The sequence below is a fragment of the Capricornis sumatraensis genome, chromosome 1 (assembly GCF_032405125.1).
Source record: "Capricornis sumatraensis isolate serow.1 chromosome 1, serow.2, whole genome shotgun sequence".
In the NCBI taxonomy this organism is placed as follows: Eukaryota; Metazoa; Chordata; class Mammalia; order Artiodactyla; family Bovidae; genus Capricornis; species Capricornis sumatraensis.
In genome coordinates, this window is record NC_091069.1 from 236,418,615 (window position 1) to 236,433,947 (window position 15,333).

Below are 15,333 nucleotides of genomic sequence, written 5' to 3' on the forward strand. Positions count from 1 at the left end.
GGTGTCTGACTGCAAGGCTGTGAACTAACTGTAGCCTTCCAGGCTCCTCTGTCTGTCTGTGGAATTCTCCAGGCAAGATTACTGGAGTGGGTAGCCATTGCATTCTCCAGGGGATCTTCCCAACCCAGGGATCGAATCTCCTACATTGCAGGCAGATTCTTTACTGTCTGAGGTACCAGGGAAGCCCCGTGATCATCATTGTAACAGATTGATTATATGTGAAAAGAAGTGTTCTAAAGTCAGAAAAAATGAAAAAAAAGATTTCATTGTGAAATCTTACTGGATTCCAAGCAGTCATAGAACTTAACAGTAAAAGGAGTTTAGAGATCATCTTGGCAGGCTCTTTATATAATAATTCTTTCACCATTCTTTATAGCCTGTGTCCCTAACCTGATATATCCATTAGCTATGGGGAGTGTTCTGCTTATAAAATATTGATAGCATATTTTCATTGGGAGCAAGAACACATTTAAATATTATATTTAAAAAATTAAAAGAAATTCATAGTGGCTTTCTGTGATTTCTGGTATTCTGGTTATACTTTCTTATTTGAATAAGTATCCGTTCAGTCTCCCTTTATTGTACATGCCATGTATTCAGCTAATTGAAATATATCTATATCTCTCCTTAGTCTCCTTTTCTTCTGGCTACCTATTTCCCAGAGGCTAAACCAAAAGAGTTTTGGATCATGTAGAATAGTAAAATTTTAAGTTATTAAATCAATTTGGCAGGTCACATAGAGTTTATAGCTTTTTTTAAGGCTGTTAATCCTTTAAAAATACCCTATACCGTGATTCATTACCAACACTATTTTGTAATTGAATAAACATTCATGTTAGGAATGGCAAAATTTCAGAGTAAAGTACGTTTGGTAACCATCACGCATGTATTCCCTCCCTGCCCGGTTCTGTAGAATCCTTATTTGGCCATTTCAGCATCACTGCTGATGACCAGCATTGGGAACCAGCATGTGGGGACACTATAGTAAACATGAGATGAATTGTAACAAAGTATTCATTTAGGTTAAAAAATGATTTTCCAAGATTGGTAGGAGTGAAGAAAATGTACTGAAACATTAAATGTAAAGGGTGTATATGTGTAAGCATTGTGTCTCGTTGGATACAATGTGGTATAAATAATACTACTAATAAGTACAAATGTAAAGAGTGATATTTTCACTGTAAATATAAAATTGCTTTCTTTTTTCTACCCTCCTTTTTAGGATGTGTTTAGTTTTCAGGTATCTCCTAATATGAATCCTATCAAAATAAATGAATTGGCAATCCAAAAACGTCTAACTATTCATGGGAAAGAAGATGAAGTTAGCCCTTATGACTATGTGTTGCAAGTCAGTGGGAGAGTAGAATATGTGTTTGGTGATCACTCACTAATTCAGTTCCAGGTATGTGTTTTAACTGTCAATTTACCATTTATGAATTCTTTGAGTAGATGTCTTATGCAGAGCATTCAAGTGCCTCAGATTATTTTTGGAGTATAGTGGAGTTTAAGATACATGTAGTGAGAGATGCCTTCCCCAGCCATAAGGTACGCTATTTAAAGAGGAGAATCCTGATTTTGCCTTCAAGGAACTTGAAGATATTTTTGTTGAAATTACATTTGGAGGCTGAAAATAGTTGTTGCATAAAAAATAATAGACTAAGTGACACGTTAGAGGTAAATAGTAACTGAATTTTAGAAAAGTATTTGATTACTTTTATTTGTGATTTTTGGTGTTTGTATGAAGTAAGAGGGATAATGACCTGCCAATTATGAAGTGATGTCTCTTTTGACAAGGAGCTCTGCTTCATTAGCCAGGTAACAGGGGATTTTATATCTCCCTTCTCTTTTTTTCAGGTATTTAGTGTAGCCTTTAGTTCTTGGTTTAGTAGGTAGAAAATCTTCTGGCAGTTATAACCTTCATGCAGAGCTTTGGGATCTGTGGCATTCTGACAGTTTGAACTCTAACCCTGAGAGGAAGAAGATGAAAAGTGCTTGGTGGTAACATAAAAGTATTGACTTCTTCCATTCATGTTCTGCCATCTTTTAAGTAGCCTTCTGCTTCTTTAATACTTTTTTAAAAAAACCTTAGCACGGGGAAAGTATATTGTTTTGCCCAAACTGGAATTTGTTATTACAAAGAAAACTAAAAGCATGTGTGCATTTTGTTATGTTTTTTTTTGTGTGCAAGGTTGTGTGAGAAAGAAAGTGTAGAATGTAGGCGAAGGACTTTGAAAGAAATGGAATGATGCATCTTTCATAGTGAAAAGTTTTTGCATGAATATATTTATCATAGTATCATGTTAACTCCCACATATAGGCCATTCTTGAAATTTTTTTTTTTAATATCAGAAATGTATTTTCAGAGGTTCTAAATTGAATGCAGTATACTGTACACTTTATACTATCTAAAGTGAATCACACTTTATATCTGTATAGGAAATTTATTCTGGTGAGGAATACATTGTCTTTTTATTCATTTTGTTAGAATCATTGGTATCGTAAACAATCACCCTTTTCTTTATATGCCTCTGGAGAGTTATTTTGGTTTCATGGAAATGAAACGGAGCATCACACTTGGATAGCCAGTAGGTTTTTGATGTAAAGACACTAATGGTTGCCTTGAGGTCTGTGCTAATAAGGTACCATGTCTACCTCAGGGATCCATGGAAAGCTGGCCACCTCAGGACTTTTAAAAAATGGCTACTCATGTACTGCATATTCACCTTTTTTCACTTACTGGCCAGAGCTTGCACTGTAGCATCACAATCTATGATCAAGTTCTGCCCCTGGAAAAGTATGCCAGTTGGTCATCCTGTCAAGTATGGAGTGCAGAAAAGAGGAAAAAAACCAAAACAACATATATACTGTGACACATATTTCTGTAAGGTTTAGCAACCAAAAAAATTCAATCAGGTGGATTTAAATCCAGGTCTTAGAGATACTAGATGTGTAACTTAGCCTTTGGGTTTTTAGTTCTATAATCTATTAAAGGGGGAAAATCTGTCTTCCAGAGTTAAGAAGATTAGCTCTGACATAGAAGTATCTAGTTCTTAGATACTTAGGTGTTCACTTAATGATAGCTATTTTATGTTTTGATTTTAATTTCTCATATCTTTTACATTGAATTGTTAATATAGACTTTCAACATTGTTCTAATGTTGTTCAGCTTAATTTTATTTTTCTCTTGATTTAAGTTTTGTTTAAAAATCCTTGCCTTACTCTCCCTTGGCACTGTAGTATATCCGGAACTGTGTGATGAACAGAACATTGCCCCATTTTATACTTGTGGAATGTTGCAAGATCAAGAAGCTGTATGAACAGGAAATGGTTGCCATAGAGGCTGCCATAAATCGAAATTCATCTAACCTTCCTCTTCCTTTACCACCAAAGAAAACTCGAATTATTTCTGTAAGTTTCACATGTGAACTTTTGGTGACCTTAAAAGCCATGTGATTTTTTTTATTGTTGCTGTTGTTAGCTTGTATGCTTAATCCTCCCACACATATTCTTTGCTCAGTTCTCCTATGGAAACTAATTCATGTTTTGCTAAAGATCCATCACCATTTATTAATAGTAATTTTTAAAGCTACTATTATTTTTCCATACCCAAGCTACATATGATTCTAAATAGGTCATTTATTTTTTTGATTATCTTTAGGTGCTAAATAAAAATGCCCTCAAATTGAGTATATTTTGAGATTAGAGCTAAATGTGAGACTTCAGAGAGCAAGTTGAGGCATTCCAGTAGAAAAGTTAGGTGTGCTGAGATAGTTGATTTTCTGGTATATCTCATTTGTGTTAGCTTATAATAGTGTTTTGGTGTAATTTGTCTGTTTTCTTCTTATTGAACTTTTAGACTTTAAATGTAACAAAGACATTTCTTCTAGCATATAATATTTTTATAAAGCAGACCTTTAAATTTGTGTTCATTGGAGTACTTAACAGTTTTTAAATAGTTCTTCCGTCTTAAGAAAAACCATTCCTTGATAATTAATATATTACCTGTATATTAATTTATATTGTCAATTCTTTATTTATCCAAAGCTTTTAATACCATTTGTTTATCGTGTCTAGTGAATTTTGTAGCAGTATTGTTTTACCTTGAGAACTAAGGGCTAGTGGTTGTGATGCTTAAGTTAATATATGTGGTTTTCAGTTGTTAGTTCAGAGTTGTATTTTCATTATTTTACCGGTGCACATGCGAACTGACAAGGCAGTTTCATTGTTGGCCTCAAATATCCATTTCTTAATTAAGTATTGAGAAATGAGTAATTAAATGAATTCTTAATTAAAATTAAACATTAATACCCTGTATTTTTTCATTTTTTACCAGCATGTTTGGGAAAATAACAATCCTTTCCAAATTGTCTTGGTTAAAGGAAATAAACTTAACACAGAGGAAACTGTAAAAGTGAGTACTTGTTTAGATTTGAATTTGTCTTCTGCTCTGTTATTTGAATTCACTAATATGCTCAGTTAAGGACAGATGGGAGACTACATGTTATCCATTTTGGTCAGTTACAGGATATAGAATATGGCAGCTTATTATAGAAAAATTATAAATCTTTGTTTTAAAATATTCTTTGCATAGTTGGAGATGTACTGGATAGATTGACATTTCCCCAGTGTATGTTATGGAAAAGAAATTGGTTTAGATCAAGAATTCAGCAAGTGAAATTTAAGCCAAAACTGTAGGTCACATGTTTCTGTGCGGGCTTATTCTTCTTTTTCAGTTTTGGTCAGAGCTTCCCTCAGCCTCTTTTAGGTGCCACCCCCCCTGCCTTTTTCTTTTCCTTTTAAACTTGCTGAACAGACAGAAAATGTAATACCATTCCTGAAATAAAATAGATGACTACATTGTAGACCACAACTTGTTAACACATGGGGATTTATTGCACCACCCCTACAATTAAGTAAAGACTTAACAAGGCATTTTGCTTCAAAGTGTAAAGCATGCATTTTCCTCTATTTTGCTTGGCAGGAAATGAAGTGAATAGTTTTGTGATCCAAGAAAGAGATTCAGTTAGTTTGAGATGTTTGCTGGCATGAGGATATATTCAGGAGTACCTTGCCAAAGATTACCAATGCCTTGTTTTTCTAAGTGGACATTAAAGATTCTTTGGGTAGCTGTCATTAAAATAAGGGTGTTCTCTCTTATATTCTTAGCTAGATTTTAATTTTTAATACCAACTAGCCTTCTTTTCTATTTTAATGGTAATTTAATTTTTCCCTTGAATTTAAATTTTCTTTCTTAATCTTTTCCAGTTGTAAAAGTATAACATGATTGTTGCAGCAGTTAAAAAAAGTCCAAATATGATTTAAGAAAGAAGTTGTCGATCTCTCCTCATCTCTTTACCATCACATGGGATTAAAGGTCAATAAGCCTTGAGTGACCTCCATGTTTATACAAATATATATAAACTTATGGTCGTGTTTATTTTATTGATTGGTTGGTTTGTTAAAGAAAAGGGATGATGTTATATATATATTAATCTATAATTTGATTTGTTGATTTTATATCTTAGATGATTCTCTGGATTATTAAATATTCAGTAGAGTTCCTTGGATATTACTTTTCTAAGGGCAGAAGTCATATATTGGCAAATATGCCCTCAATATACCTACCTTTACATATGGGGTGTTTTTTTTAAAACATATATGTATCATTTTGCTTAGTGGTTTGTATGAATCCATGTGTAATTTGCATTCTAAAAATGGGAATTACTACTTATTCTTCCCATTTGTTAGGTTATTGTTATTTATTAGCTATTTAATTCTTTTCTAGCTATTGTTTCTCTGAAGCCTTTCATCCTTACTCAGTTTATTCCTAAAGAAGACCAAAGAAGCATTTACTATATGCCTTTATTTTTCTTGAGCATTATGCTTTATTTTTGTCTTTGACAGATTACTTATGAGTAACATTTTATTTCGATAGGTTTTACCAACTTCCATCAGCTATTCTAAGATGGATTGATTTTATTGTTTGTGGTCGTATATTTTTAGGACTAGTGGGCTTAATATAGTATTTAAAGTACCCTCTCCCTCCCCACTCCATCTGCTTCTCTGGTTCTCCCTCCTTTACCCTTTTTCTCTTTTCAGAGAGGTTACATAGATGAATTGAAGTAAGTTAATGCAATTATGACATCACTTTCTTGTACGTACATCCCTCTTTCTTTTTTTTAATTGCTGTTCAGATTAGGAGTTCCAGTATAATGTTGAAGAGAAATCTGGAGGGGAAAAAAAAGATTAGGGGTAGATGAGGAGCAGGGAACTTTACTTCTTTCTTTCCAAACTTTTCTTTTCTTGATGTACTGACTAGGACCTTGGTGTGATACTGAATAAAAATGATGAGAGCAAACATATCAGTCAGGTTTCTCCCAAGAAAAATAATAATAGGGTGTTTGTGTATGTGTATGTGTGTGTATATATATATGCATACACACAGAGATTTATTGATTTTTAATTTTTGTCTGTGCTTGGTCTTTGTTGCTGCATGGGCTTTCTCTAGTTGCTTCAATTAGGGGCTGTTCTCTAGTTATGCTTTGCAGGCTTCTTCTGTTGCAGTGCACAGATTGTAGGGCCTGCGGGCTTCTGTAATAGTGGCACACGTGGAATCTTCCTGGGCCAGGGATAGAACCCATGTGCCCTGAATTTGCAGGCAGATTCTTAACCACTGAACCACCAAGAAAGTCCACCACACATAGATTTATTAAGGAGTCAGCTCATATAATTATGGAGGTGTTTAAGTTCCACAGTCTGTGAAGTTTGTTTGCAAGCTGGAAAACCAGAAGACCTGATGATTTGTTCCACTCTGAGTCTGTTTGTATTTAGTCGCTCAGTCGTGTCTGACTCTATAGCCCGCCAGGCTCTTCTGTCAATGGGATTTCCCAAGCCACAGTACTGGAGCACGTTGCCGTTTCCGACTCTAGTGGATCTTCCAGGCCAAGGCATTGAACTGGCATATCTTGCCTCCCCCCATTGGCAGGTTGGTTCTTTACCACTAGTGCCACCTGGAATGCCTGAGAAACAGGAGGCACCTATGGTCTAGTTCCTCTGGAAGTTCTGTATGCTCAAGGCCCAAGAAGAGCTTAGGTTAGTCAGGCAAGAATTCTGTCTTACACTCAGGAGGGCCAATATTTTTGTTCTGTTCATTTCTTCCACTGAGTGGATTAGAGCCACCTACTCAAAGGAAGGTAATCTGCTTTAATCAGCCTACCATTTAAATGTTAATCTTATCAAAAAGAAAACACTGTCACAGAAATAACCAGAATATCTGGACACCACAAGATCCAGTCAATGGATAAATGAAATTAACCATCACAGTAGATGTTTCTGTTTTGTTCTTTATTGTAAAGAAAAGCATTTAGTCTTTTAGCTTTAAGTACAATATTACCTGTAGGTTTTTCACACATGCCCTTTATTCAAGAATTTTTCTTCTTTTTTTACTTAGCTGAGAGTTTTTATACTAAAAGGGATAGAAACAGTTTCACTTTGTCCAGTGCTTTTTCTGTATTTCAGTTCAGTTCAGTTCAGTCGCGCAGTCGTGTCCCACTCTTTGCGACCCCATGAATCACAGCACGCCAGGCCTCCCTGTCCATCACCAACTCCCGGAGTTCACTCAGACTCACGTCCATTGAGTCAGTGATGCTATCCAGCCATCTATCTCATCCTTTGTCGTCCCCTACTCCTCCTGCCCCCAATCCCTCCCAGCATCAGACTCTTTTCCAATGAGTCAACTCTTCGCATGAGGTGACCAAAGTACTGGAGTTTCAGCTTTAGCATCATTCCTTCCAAAGAAATCCCAGGGTTGATCTCCTTCAGAATGGACTGGTTGGATCTCCTTGCAGTCCGAGGGACTCTTAAGAGTCTTCTCCAACACCACAGTTCAAAAGCATCAATTCTTTGGCGCTCAGCCTTCTTCACAGTCCAACTCTCACATCCATACATGACCACAGGAAAAACCATAGCCTTGACTAGACGGACCTTAGTCGGCAAAGTAATGTCTCTGCTTTTGAATATGCTGTCTAGGTTGGTCACAACTTTTCTTCCAAGCGTCTTTCAATTTCATGGCTGCAGTCACCATCTGCAGTGATTTTGGAGCCCAGAAAAATAAAGTCTGACACTGTTTCCAGTGTTTCCCCATCTATTTGCATGAAGTGATGGGACCAGATGCCATGATCTTTGTTTTTTGAATGTTGAGCTTTAAGCCAACTTTTTCTACTCTCCTCTTTCACTTTCATCAACAGGCTTTTTAGCTCCTCTTCACTTTCTGCCATAAGGGTGGTGTCATCTGCATATCTGAGGTTATTGATATTTCACCTGGCAATCTTTATTCCAGCTTGTGTTTCTTCCAGTCCAGAGTTTCTCATGATGTACTCTGCATAGAAGTTAAATAAGAAGGGTGACAGTATACAGCCTTGATGTACTCCTTTTCCCATTTGGAACCAGTCTGTTGTTCCATGTCCAGTTCTAACTGTTGCTTCCTGACCTGCATATAGGTTTCTGTATTTATTGAGATGATTTTGTAGCTTTTATATTTTAGTCTGTTAATTGGATTTCCTTTTCATTTTTATAATGTAATTACTTTTTTTTGACTGTGTGCAGTCTTCCCTGCTGCATGGGCTTTTCTTTAATTGTAAGTGGGGGCTCCCAATTGCGGTGTGCTGGCTTCTCATTGCCTTGACTTCCCTTGTTACAGAGCACTGGCTCTAGGGCACACAGGCTTCTGTAGCAGCAGCCTGTGGACTCAGTAGCTGTGGCTCTCCGGCTCTAGAGTACAGGCTGAATAGTTGTGGCACAAGGGCTTTGTTGCTCCCTGGCAAGTGGGATCTTTTCAGATCATGGAGCAAACCTGCGTCTCCTGCATTGGCAAGCAGATTCTTTACCACTGAGCCACCGGGGAAGCCCCAGTTTGGTTGATTTTCAAAAGTTTTATGTACTACACGTTGAAGATGTAGTAGCCTTTTTATCTATTGCTGATATTGACTTACTAATATTTTGGTATGCATTTTTATGTCTGTGCTCATGGGGAATCTTCATCTTTACTTTCCTTATAATATCTTTCTCTGATTTTAGAATTGGGATAATGTTGACCTTATAAATTGAGGTAAGAAGCCTTTTCCTCCTCAGTTTTCTGAATAAGTTTAAGTAGGATTGGTATTGTTTCTTCTGTAAATATTTGGTAGAATTTACTCCAAGCACCTGAATGTAGGGTTTTTTTAGTGGGAATGTTTTTATTTAGAAATTTAATTTCTTTACTGGATAGATAGACAGTTATAATTTCTATTTCTTTTGTGTCAACTCTGATTATTTTCGTCTTTTGAAGAATTTAAAATTTATTTAAATTTTGGCATTAAGTTCATTACAGCCCCTTAAATTAGTTTTTTTCTTGCTGTATAACAAACTAACACAAACCTAGCAGCTTAAAACAACACATATTTGTTAGTTCATATTTCTGTTGTTCAGAAGTCTAGGCATGGTGTGGCTGGGTTTTCTGCTTATAATCTTACACGGTTGAAATCCAGATGTTAATTGGGCTAAATTACTTACTGAAGCTCTTGGGAAGAATCTGCTTCCAAGATGATTCAAATTATTGGCCAAACTCAGTTCCTTACAGTTATAGGACTGAGGTTCTTATTTCCATGATGGCTTTTGCCGGAGAATTGCCCTCAGAATCTTTTAGTTTCTTGTTCTTGGCTGTATTTTCAATTCTTGAAACAGAGTATTTCTCAAGCATTAAATCTTTTTCTGGGTTTGAATCTCCTGCCAGAAGAATCTGGTCCCTTTAAGGGCTCATCAATAGGTCAGGCCCATGAAGGATAATCTCCCTCCCTTTTTGTTTTGTTTGGGCATGCTATGTGGCATGTGCAGCCTTAGTTCCCCAACCAGGGATTGAATCTGCACTCCCTGCAGTGGAAGCATAGAGCTTTAACCATAGGATTGCCAGAGAAGTCCCTCCCTTTCTTAAAGTCACCTGTGTTTTATAGTAAAACCTAATCATGGGAGTGAAATCCATTGTAATCACAGTCCCAGAGATCTTACTGGAGTAAGATCACATGATTCTATGGAGTCTGTAATGAAATCCTAGGTGTTCAATAAAGATTCATTACTCTGCCTGGTTGGCACTTGAATGGCTTTCACTGTGAAAGTGCTTAGAATATTGTAGCATAGAGCTTTCTGGTGGATCTTTTACCTACCTTGTGGCATTTGCCGTTTCATATGTCCAGCTTGATATTCAGCAGAATCCTGAAGTCAATGCTGCTCAAAATCTAGAAGATGGTATTTGTGTAGAGAGAGAGCTCAGATTGCCCTGTAGTTAAACCACTGTTTGAAATCGTTTCTTCTGACTCTCAGAAAAGACAGTAGGGATCTCCCCATTTTTGGCCTTTCTTCTTTGTTTTCTATTTTCATTTGCCCCAGTCTCCCTAGAAGTCCTGAGGCAGCAGTAGCAGAGCGCTAGTGGTAGCAGAACAGCAGTGGTTGCTAAAAATGCAGAGTTGAACATCCCTGTTTGATTAGAGGAGTTGTCGTTCGTCCTAAGGGAAATGGTGAATATCCTGATACCCACTCGCCCACTTCCCCTGCCCCTGCCTTCTCTGTTCAACATTGTTGTAGGAAATATGAGTGAATGAAGCCTCAGTTTTCTTGCTGGGTGACAATAAAAGGGGGGCCCTAGGCAGCCACAAAATATACTTGGATGATTTCAGAGTGGGATGAGCTCACAAAACTTCTAGGTTTATTCCTGAGCTGTACGTATATGGATCAGAGTCACAACTGCCTATATACTTTGAGAATTGTGGCATAAACCATAACCAGCATCTCAAACTAGTCACTGTATTTTGGTGCACATACTGGATAGTTCCAAATAGCCCTACAAAGAATTTGAAAACTGAACTGGTATTGGAACCACAGCTCACAGAAGGTTTGTTGAAACTTGCAGCTTGAAACTATTATCTCCTAAAACAAATCATCAGCAGTCTCTATAGAATAAAAATAAAACCCAGAGACTTATAATAGTCAAAATGTATAGGAAGTCCTATCGTAGACTTCCTAGGTGGTGCAGTGGATAAGAATCTGCCTGCCAATGCAGGGATATGGGTTCAGTCCCTGGTCTGGGAAAATTCCACAGGCAGCTAAGCCGGTACACCACAACTACTGAGCCCAGCCCCCTATAGCCTGTGCTCCACAACAAGAGAAGCCACCATAATGAGAAGCTCCTGCGCCACAACTAGAAAAAGTCCCTGAGCAGCAACGAAGACCCAGTGCTGCCAAAAATAAATAAATTAAAAAAATTTGCAGGGTACTATTCAGAATTAATTGGCATAAAAAGAACCAGGAAAATCTCAAGCCCTATGGACTATGAGAATCAGCAGACAGCAATGCTGAGATGACATGAATGTTGGAAGTCTTCACAAACATGTTAAAGAAATTGTTATAAAAATGCTCCAGCAACTAAGGGCAAAGCAAACACAATGGAAAATAATGGGAAAAAATGAGAAAGTCTTAGCCACAATACACAGTTGTACTTCAGTATCTGGAGGGGTTTGCTTCCAGGATTCTCAGAGGAAGTTCAAATTACTATATAAAATGGCATGGTAGTTTGATAAAACCTATGCATAACCTATACTTTAAATCCTCCTTTAATTACTTGTTGGAGCCCCATGGATTGTAGCCTAATAGGCTCCTCCATCCATGGGATTTTCCAGGCAAGAATACTGGAGTGGGTTGCCATTTCCTTCTCCAGGAGATCTTCCCAACCCAGGGATTGAACCTGGGTCTTCCACATTGTAGCCAGACGCTTTATCATCTGAGCCACCAGGGAAGTCTTAATTACTTAAAATAACTAATAAAATGTAAATGCTAGATCAATTGTTACTGGAGCGCAGCAAATTCAAATGTGCTTATTATAACTTTTTGGAATTTTTTCCAAAATACTTTTCATATTTGATTGGTTTAGTCTGAGGATGTAGTACCTGTGGATATGGAGGGAGAATAAAGGATGAACTAAGTGAAAAACAAATAGTGAATTAAAAAACTCTGAATGGACTCCATAATGGAAATAGTGTGAAAAGAAAGAGTGAACTTGAAGAGTAATCAATAAAATTTTCCATTTTGAACAACAATTTGAAATAAAATGGAGGAGAAAAAACTCTATAGAGCCTCAGATACCTGAGTAACAATATCAGAAGGTCTAACACTTGTCTAATCTGAGTCTCTGAAAGAAAAGAGAAAGAGTGTGGCTGAGAAAAACTAAAGTAATTATTACTGGGAACTTTCCAAAGTTGGCAAAAGACATAAATATAACATTTAAGAAACTCAGTGAACCCTAAACATGGTAAACTCAGACAGTTCCAAGGCCAGATACTTTCTCTTTCAAAATCATAATTTGATTCTTATTAGTCAAAAATCTTAACACCTCATAAGCCTAATTTTGTGGCTATCAGCATTCCTATCATGTTAAAATAGATATTACCTCAGGAAAGAAAAAACTATCTTAATCTTTTTTATTTTCTTATTTCAGTACCTGTAACACTAGATAAATATTTGTGCAATGAATTAATACATTTTAATGTAGCTGCCTCTGACATCTGTAAATCCTTAATTAAATGTAAGACAGGCCTTCTCCCACTAAGTCAGAGCAACCATGCCTTTTTATTAAGTGGTTCTCCAGTGGCTAAGTGGTAAAGAATCCTCTGCATTGTAAGAGATGAGGGTTTGATCCTTGAGTTGGGATGATCCCTTGGAGGAGGAAATGGCAACCCACTCCAGAATTCTTGCCTGGAAAATTCCATGGACAGAGGAGCCTGGCAGGCTACAAGTCCATGGGGTCACAAAGAGTTGGACACGACTAAAGTGACTGAACACACACCCATACTTCTTGAAGATTTCCCAGCTGCCTTAGTGGTAAAAAATCCACCTGACAATGCAAGAGACACAGGAGACGTGGGTTCGATTCCTGGGTCAGAAAGATGGCAACCCATTCCAGTATTCTTGCCTATAAAATTCCATGGACACAGGAACCTGGTGGACAGGGAGGCCTGGCGTGCTGTGTGCGGTCCATGGGGTTGCAAAGGGTCAGACCCAACTGCGCATTCATACGTACACTCGTATTTCATGAAACCATGGGAATTTCAGCCTGTTCGGACTCAGTTCCGTTCAGTTCACTGCAGTCGCTCAGTCGTGTCCAACTCTTTGTGATCCCATGGACCGCATGCAGAACGCCAGGCCTCCTTGTCCATCACCAACTCCCAGAGTCCACCCAAACCCATGTCCATCGAGTCAGTGATGCCATCAAACAAACTCATCCTCCATCGTCCCCTTTTCCTCCTGCCCTCAGTCTTTCCCAGCATTAGGGGCTTTTCAAATGACTCAGCTCTTCACATCAGGTGGCCAAAGTTTTGGAGTTTCACCTTCAACATCAGTCCTTCCAGTGAACACCCAGGACTGGTCTCCTTTAGGATGGACTGGTTGGATCTCCTTGCAATCCAAGAGACTCTCAAGAGTCTTCTCCAACACCACAGTTCAAAAGCATCAATTCTTAGGCACTCAGCTTTGTTTATAGTCCAACTTTCACATCCATACATGACCACAGGAAAAACCATAGCCTTGACTAGATGGACCATTGTTGCCAAAGTAATGTCTCTGCTTTTGAATATGCTGTCTAGGTTGGTCATAACTTTCCTTCCAAGGAGTAAGCGTCTTTTAATTTCATGGCTGCAGTCACCATCTGCAGTGATTTTGGAGCCCAGAAAAATAAAGTCTGACACTGTTTCCACTGTTTCCCCATCTATTTGCATGAAGTGATGGGACCAGATGCCATGATCTTCATTTTCTGAATGTTGAGCATTAAGCCAACTTTTTCTACTCTCCTCTTTCACTTTCTTCAAGTGGCTCTTTAGTTCTTCTTCACTTTTTGCCATAAGGGTGGTGTCATTTGCATATCTGAGGTTATTGGTATTTCTCCAGGCAGTCTTGATTCTAGCTTGTGCTTCCTCCAGCCCAGTGTTTCTCATGATGTACTCTGCATATAAATTAAATAAGCAGGGTGACAATATACTGCTCTGACATACACCTTTTCCTGTTTGGAACCAGTCTGTTGTTCCATGTCCAGTTCGAACTGTTGCTTCCTGACCTGCATACAGGTTTCTCAAGAGGCAGGTCAGGTGGTCTGGTATTCCCATCTCTCAGAATTGTCCACAGTTTGTTGTAATCCACACCGTCAAAGGCTTTGGCTCTGTTCAGACTACTGATCGTTATTGAGTTGTCTAAAAGGGAATATATAGTGGAACAAAAACGAAGTTAGGTGTTGATGTTTGGAAAAAGTTTCATTTCTTACCCAGCACAGTATTCTTAATTTGTGAGTTCAGGAATGTAGGCTATGTGTAGGCTTGACACATCCTAGCTGTAGCACAGTGGAAAGTCATTTCCATGACAAAGCCTGCCTTCTCTTGATCTCCAGATATTTGGGATTTGTGAAAATGTGTCTGGAAGTTTACTGAGTTGGCCAAAAAAATGTGTGATTGTAATTAAACAAGATGCTGTTTTAAAATTCTCAACTTTTCAGAGCCTGATGGTGATTCAGACAAAGCATCAGGAAATATGGCGATTTTGACAAAATTTCACATGATGTAAATGTAGAGAATAATTTTTCTTACTGCTTTTTTTGAAAACAAAAACCATGTTAATGTCTTCTACAGGAGATTCTAAGTTCAGAAAGCACAAATTTTTCATTTCATTTTAAATGTAGATAAGTTTTTCTCCTCTTGTTTATTTTTAACCATGTATGAAATTCAGTTATATTAGTGGATTACGAGGAGATTTCTCAATCAGACTTAGTTCTAGTGACTTGGTCTTAAATGATCACAGTTTGACTGTTAGATAATGATTGGTATTTCAGCAGTTTTCTTCAGAATGTGCTGGGTCTCTTTTTGTTTATTGTTACCACACCCAAGTTAGAGTCATTCTTTATAGTTATTCTTTTACGTACAACAGCCTTGGCTGTTGCTGTTTACAGCTAGTGTAACTGAGTGAACTTTTCTAGTTCATTCTACTTGAGTTCTTTTTTGAGTTTTATATTCAACTGACCCAGGCATTCCTCTCAAGTATTCTATCCTGTATTCTCTCTGAATTCCATGGACAGAGGTGCCCATGGAGTTACAGTCCACAGGGTTGCAAAGAGTTGGGCTCGACTGAGAGACTAACACTTTCACTTTTTCCATATATCTGCATTTTGCTAATAATTGGTTGATTCAATGATAACCAACATTTTTTTTGTTTTTGTTTTTAAATTATTAACATTTATTGAGTACTTTTTATATAGTGGGCTAATTTATT

General features: G+C 37.5%; 1 protein-coding gene across 1 annotated transcript in view; it reads left to right on the top strand.

Moving 5' to 3' along the window:
- Positions 1 to 15,333, top strand: part of PIK3CB (phosphatidylinositol-4,5-bisphosphate 3-kinase catalytic subunit beta) — a 100,836-nt gene that overhangs the window by 15,446 nt on the left and 70,057 nt on the right. The window contains exons 4-6 of the mRNA XM_068969740.1: positions 1,223 to 1,402; positions 3,238 to 3,408; positions 4,334 to 4,411. Coding sequence (XP_068825841.1) covers positions 1,223 to 1,402; positions 3,238 to 3,408; positions 4,334 to 4,411 — 429 coding nt within the window. The remainder of the gene's footprint in view (positions 1 to 1,222; positions 1,403 to 3,237; positions 3,409 to 4,333; positions 4,412 to 15,333) is intronic.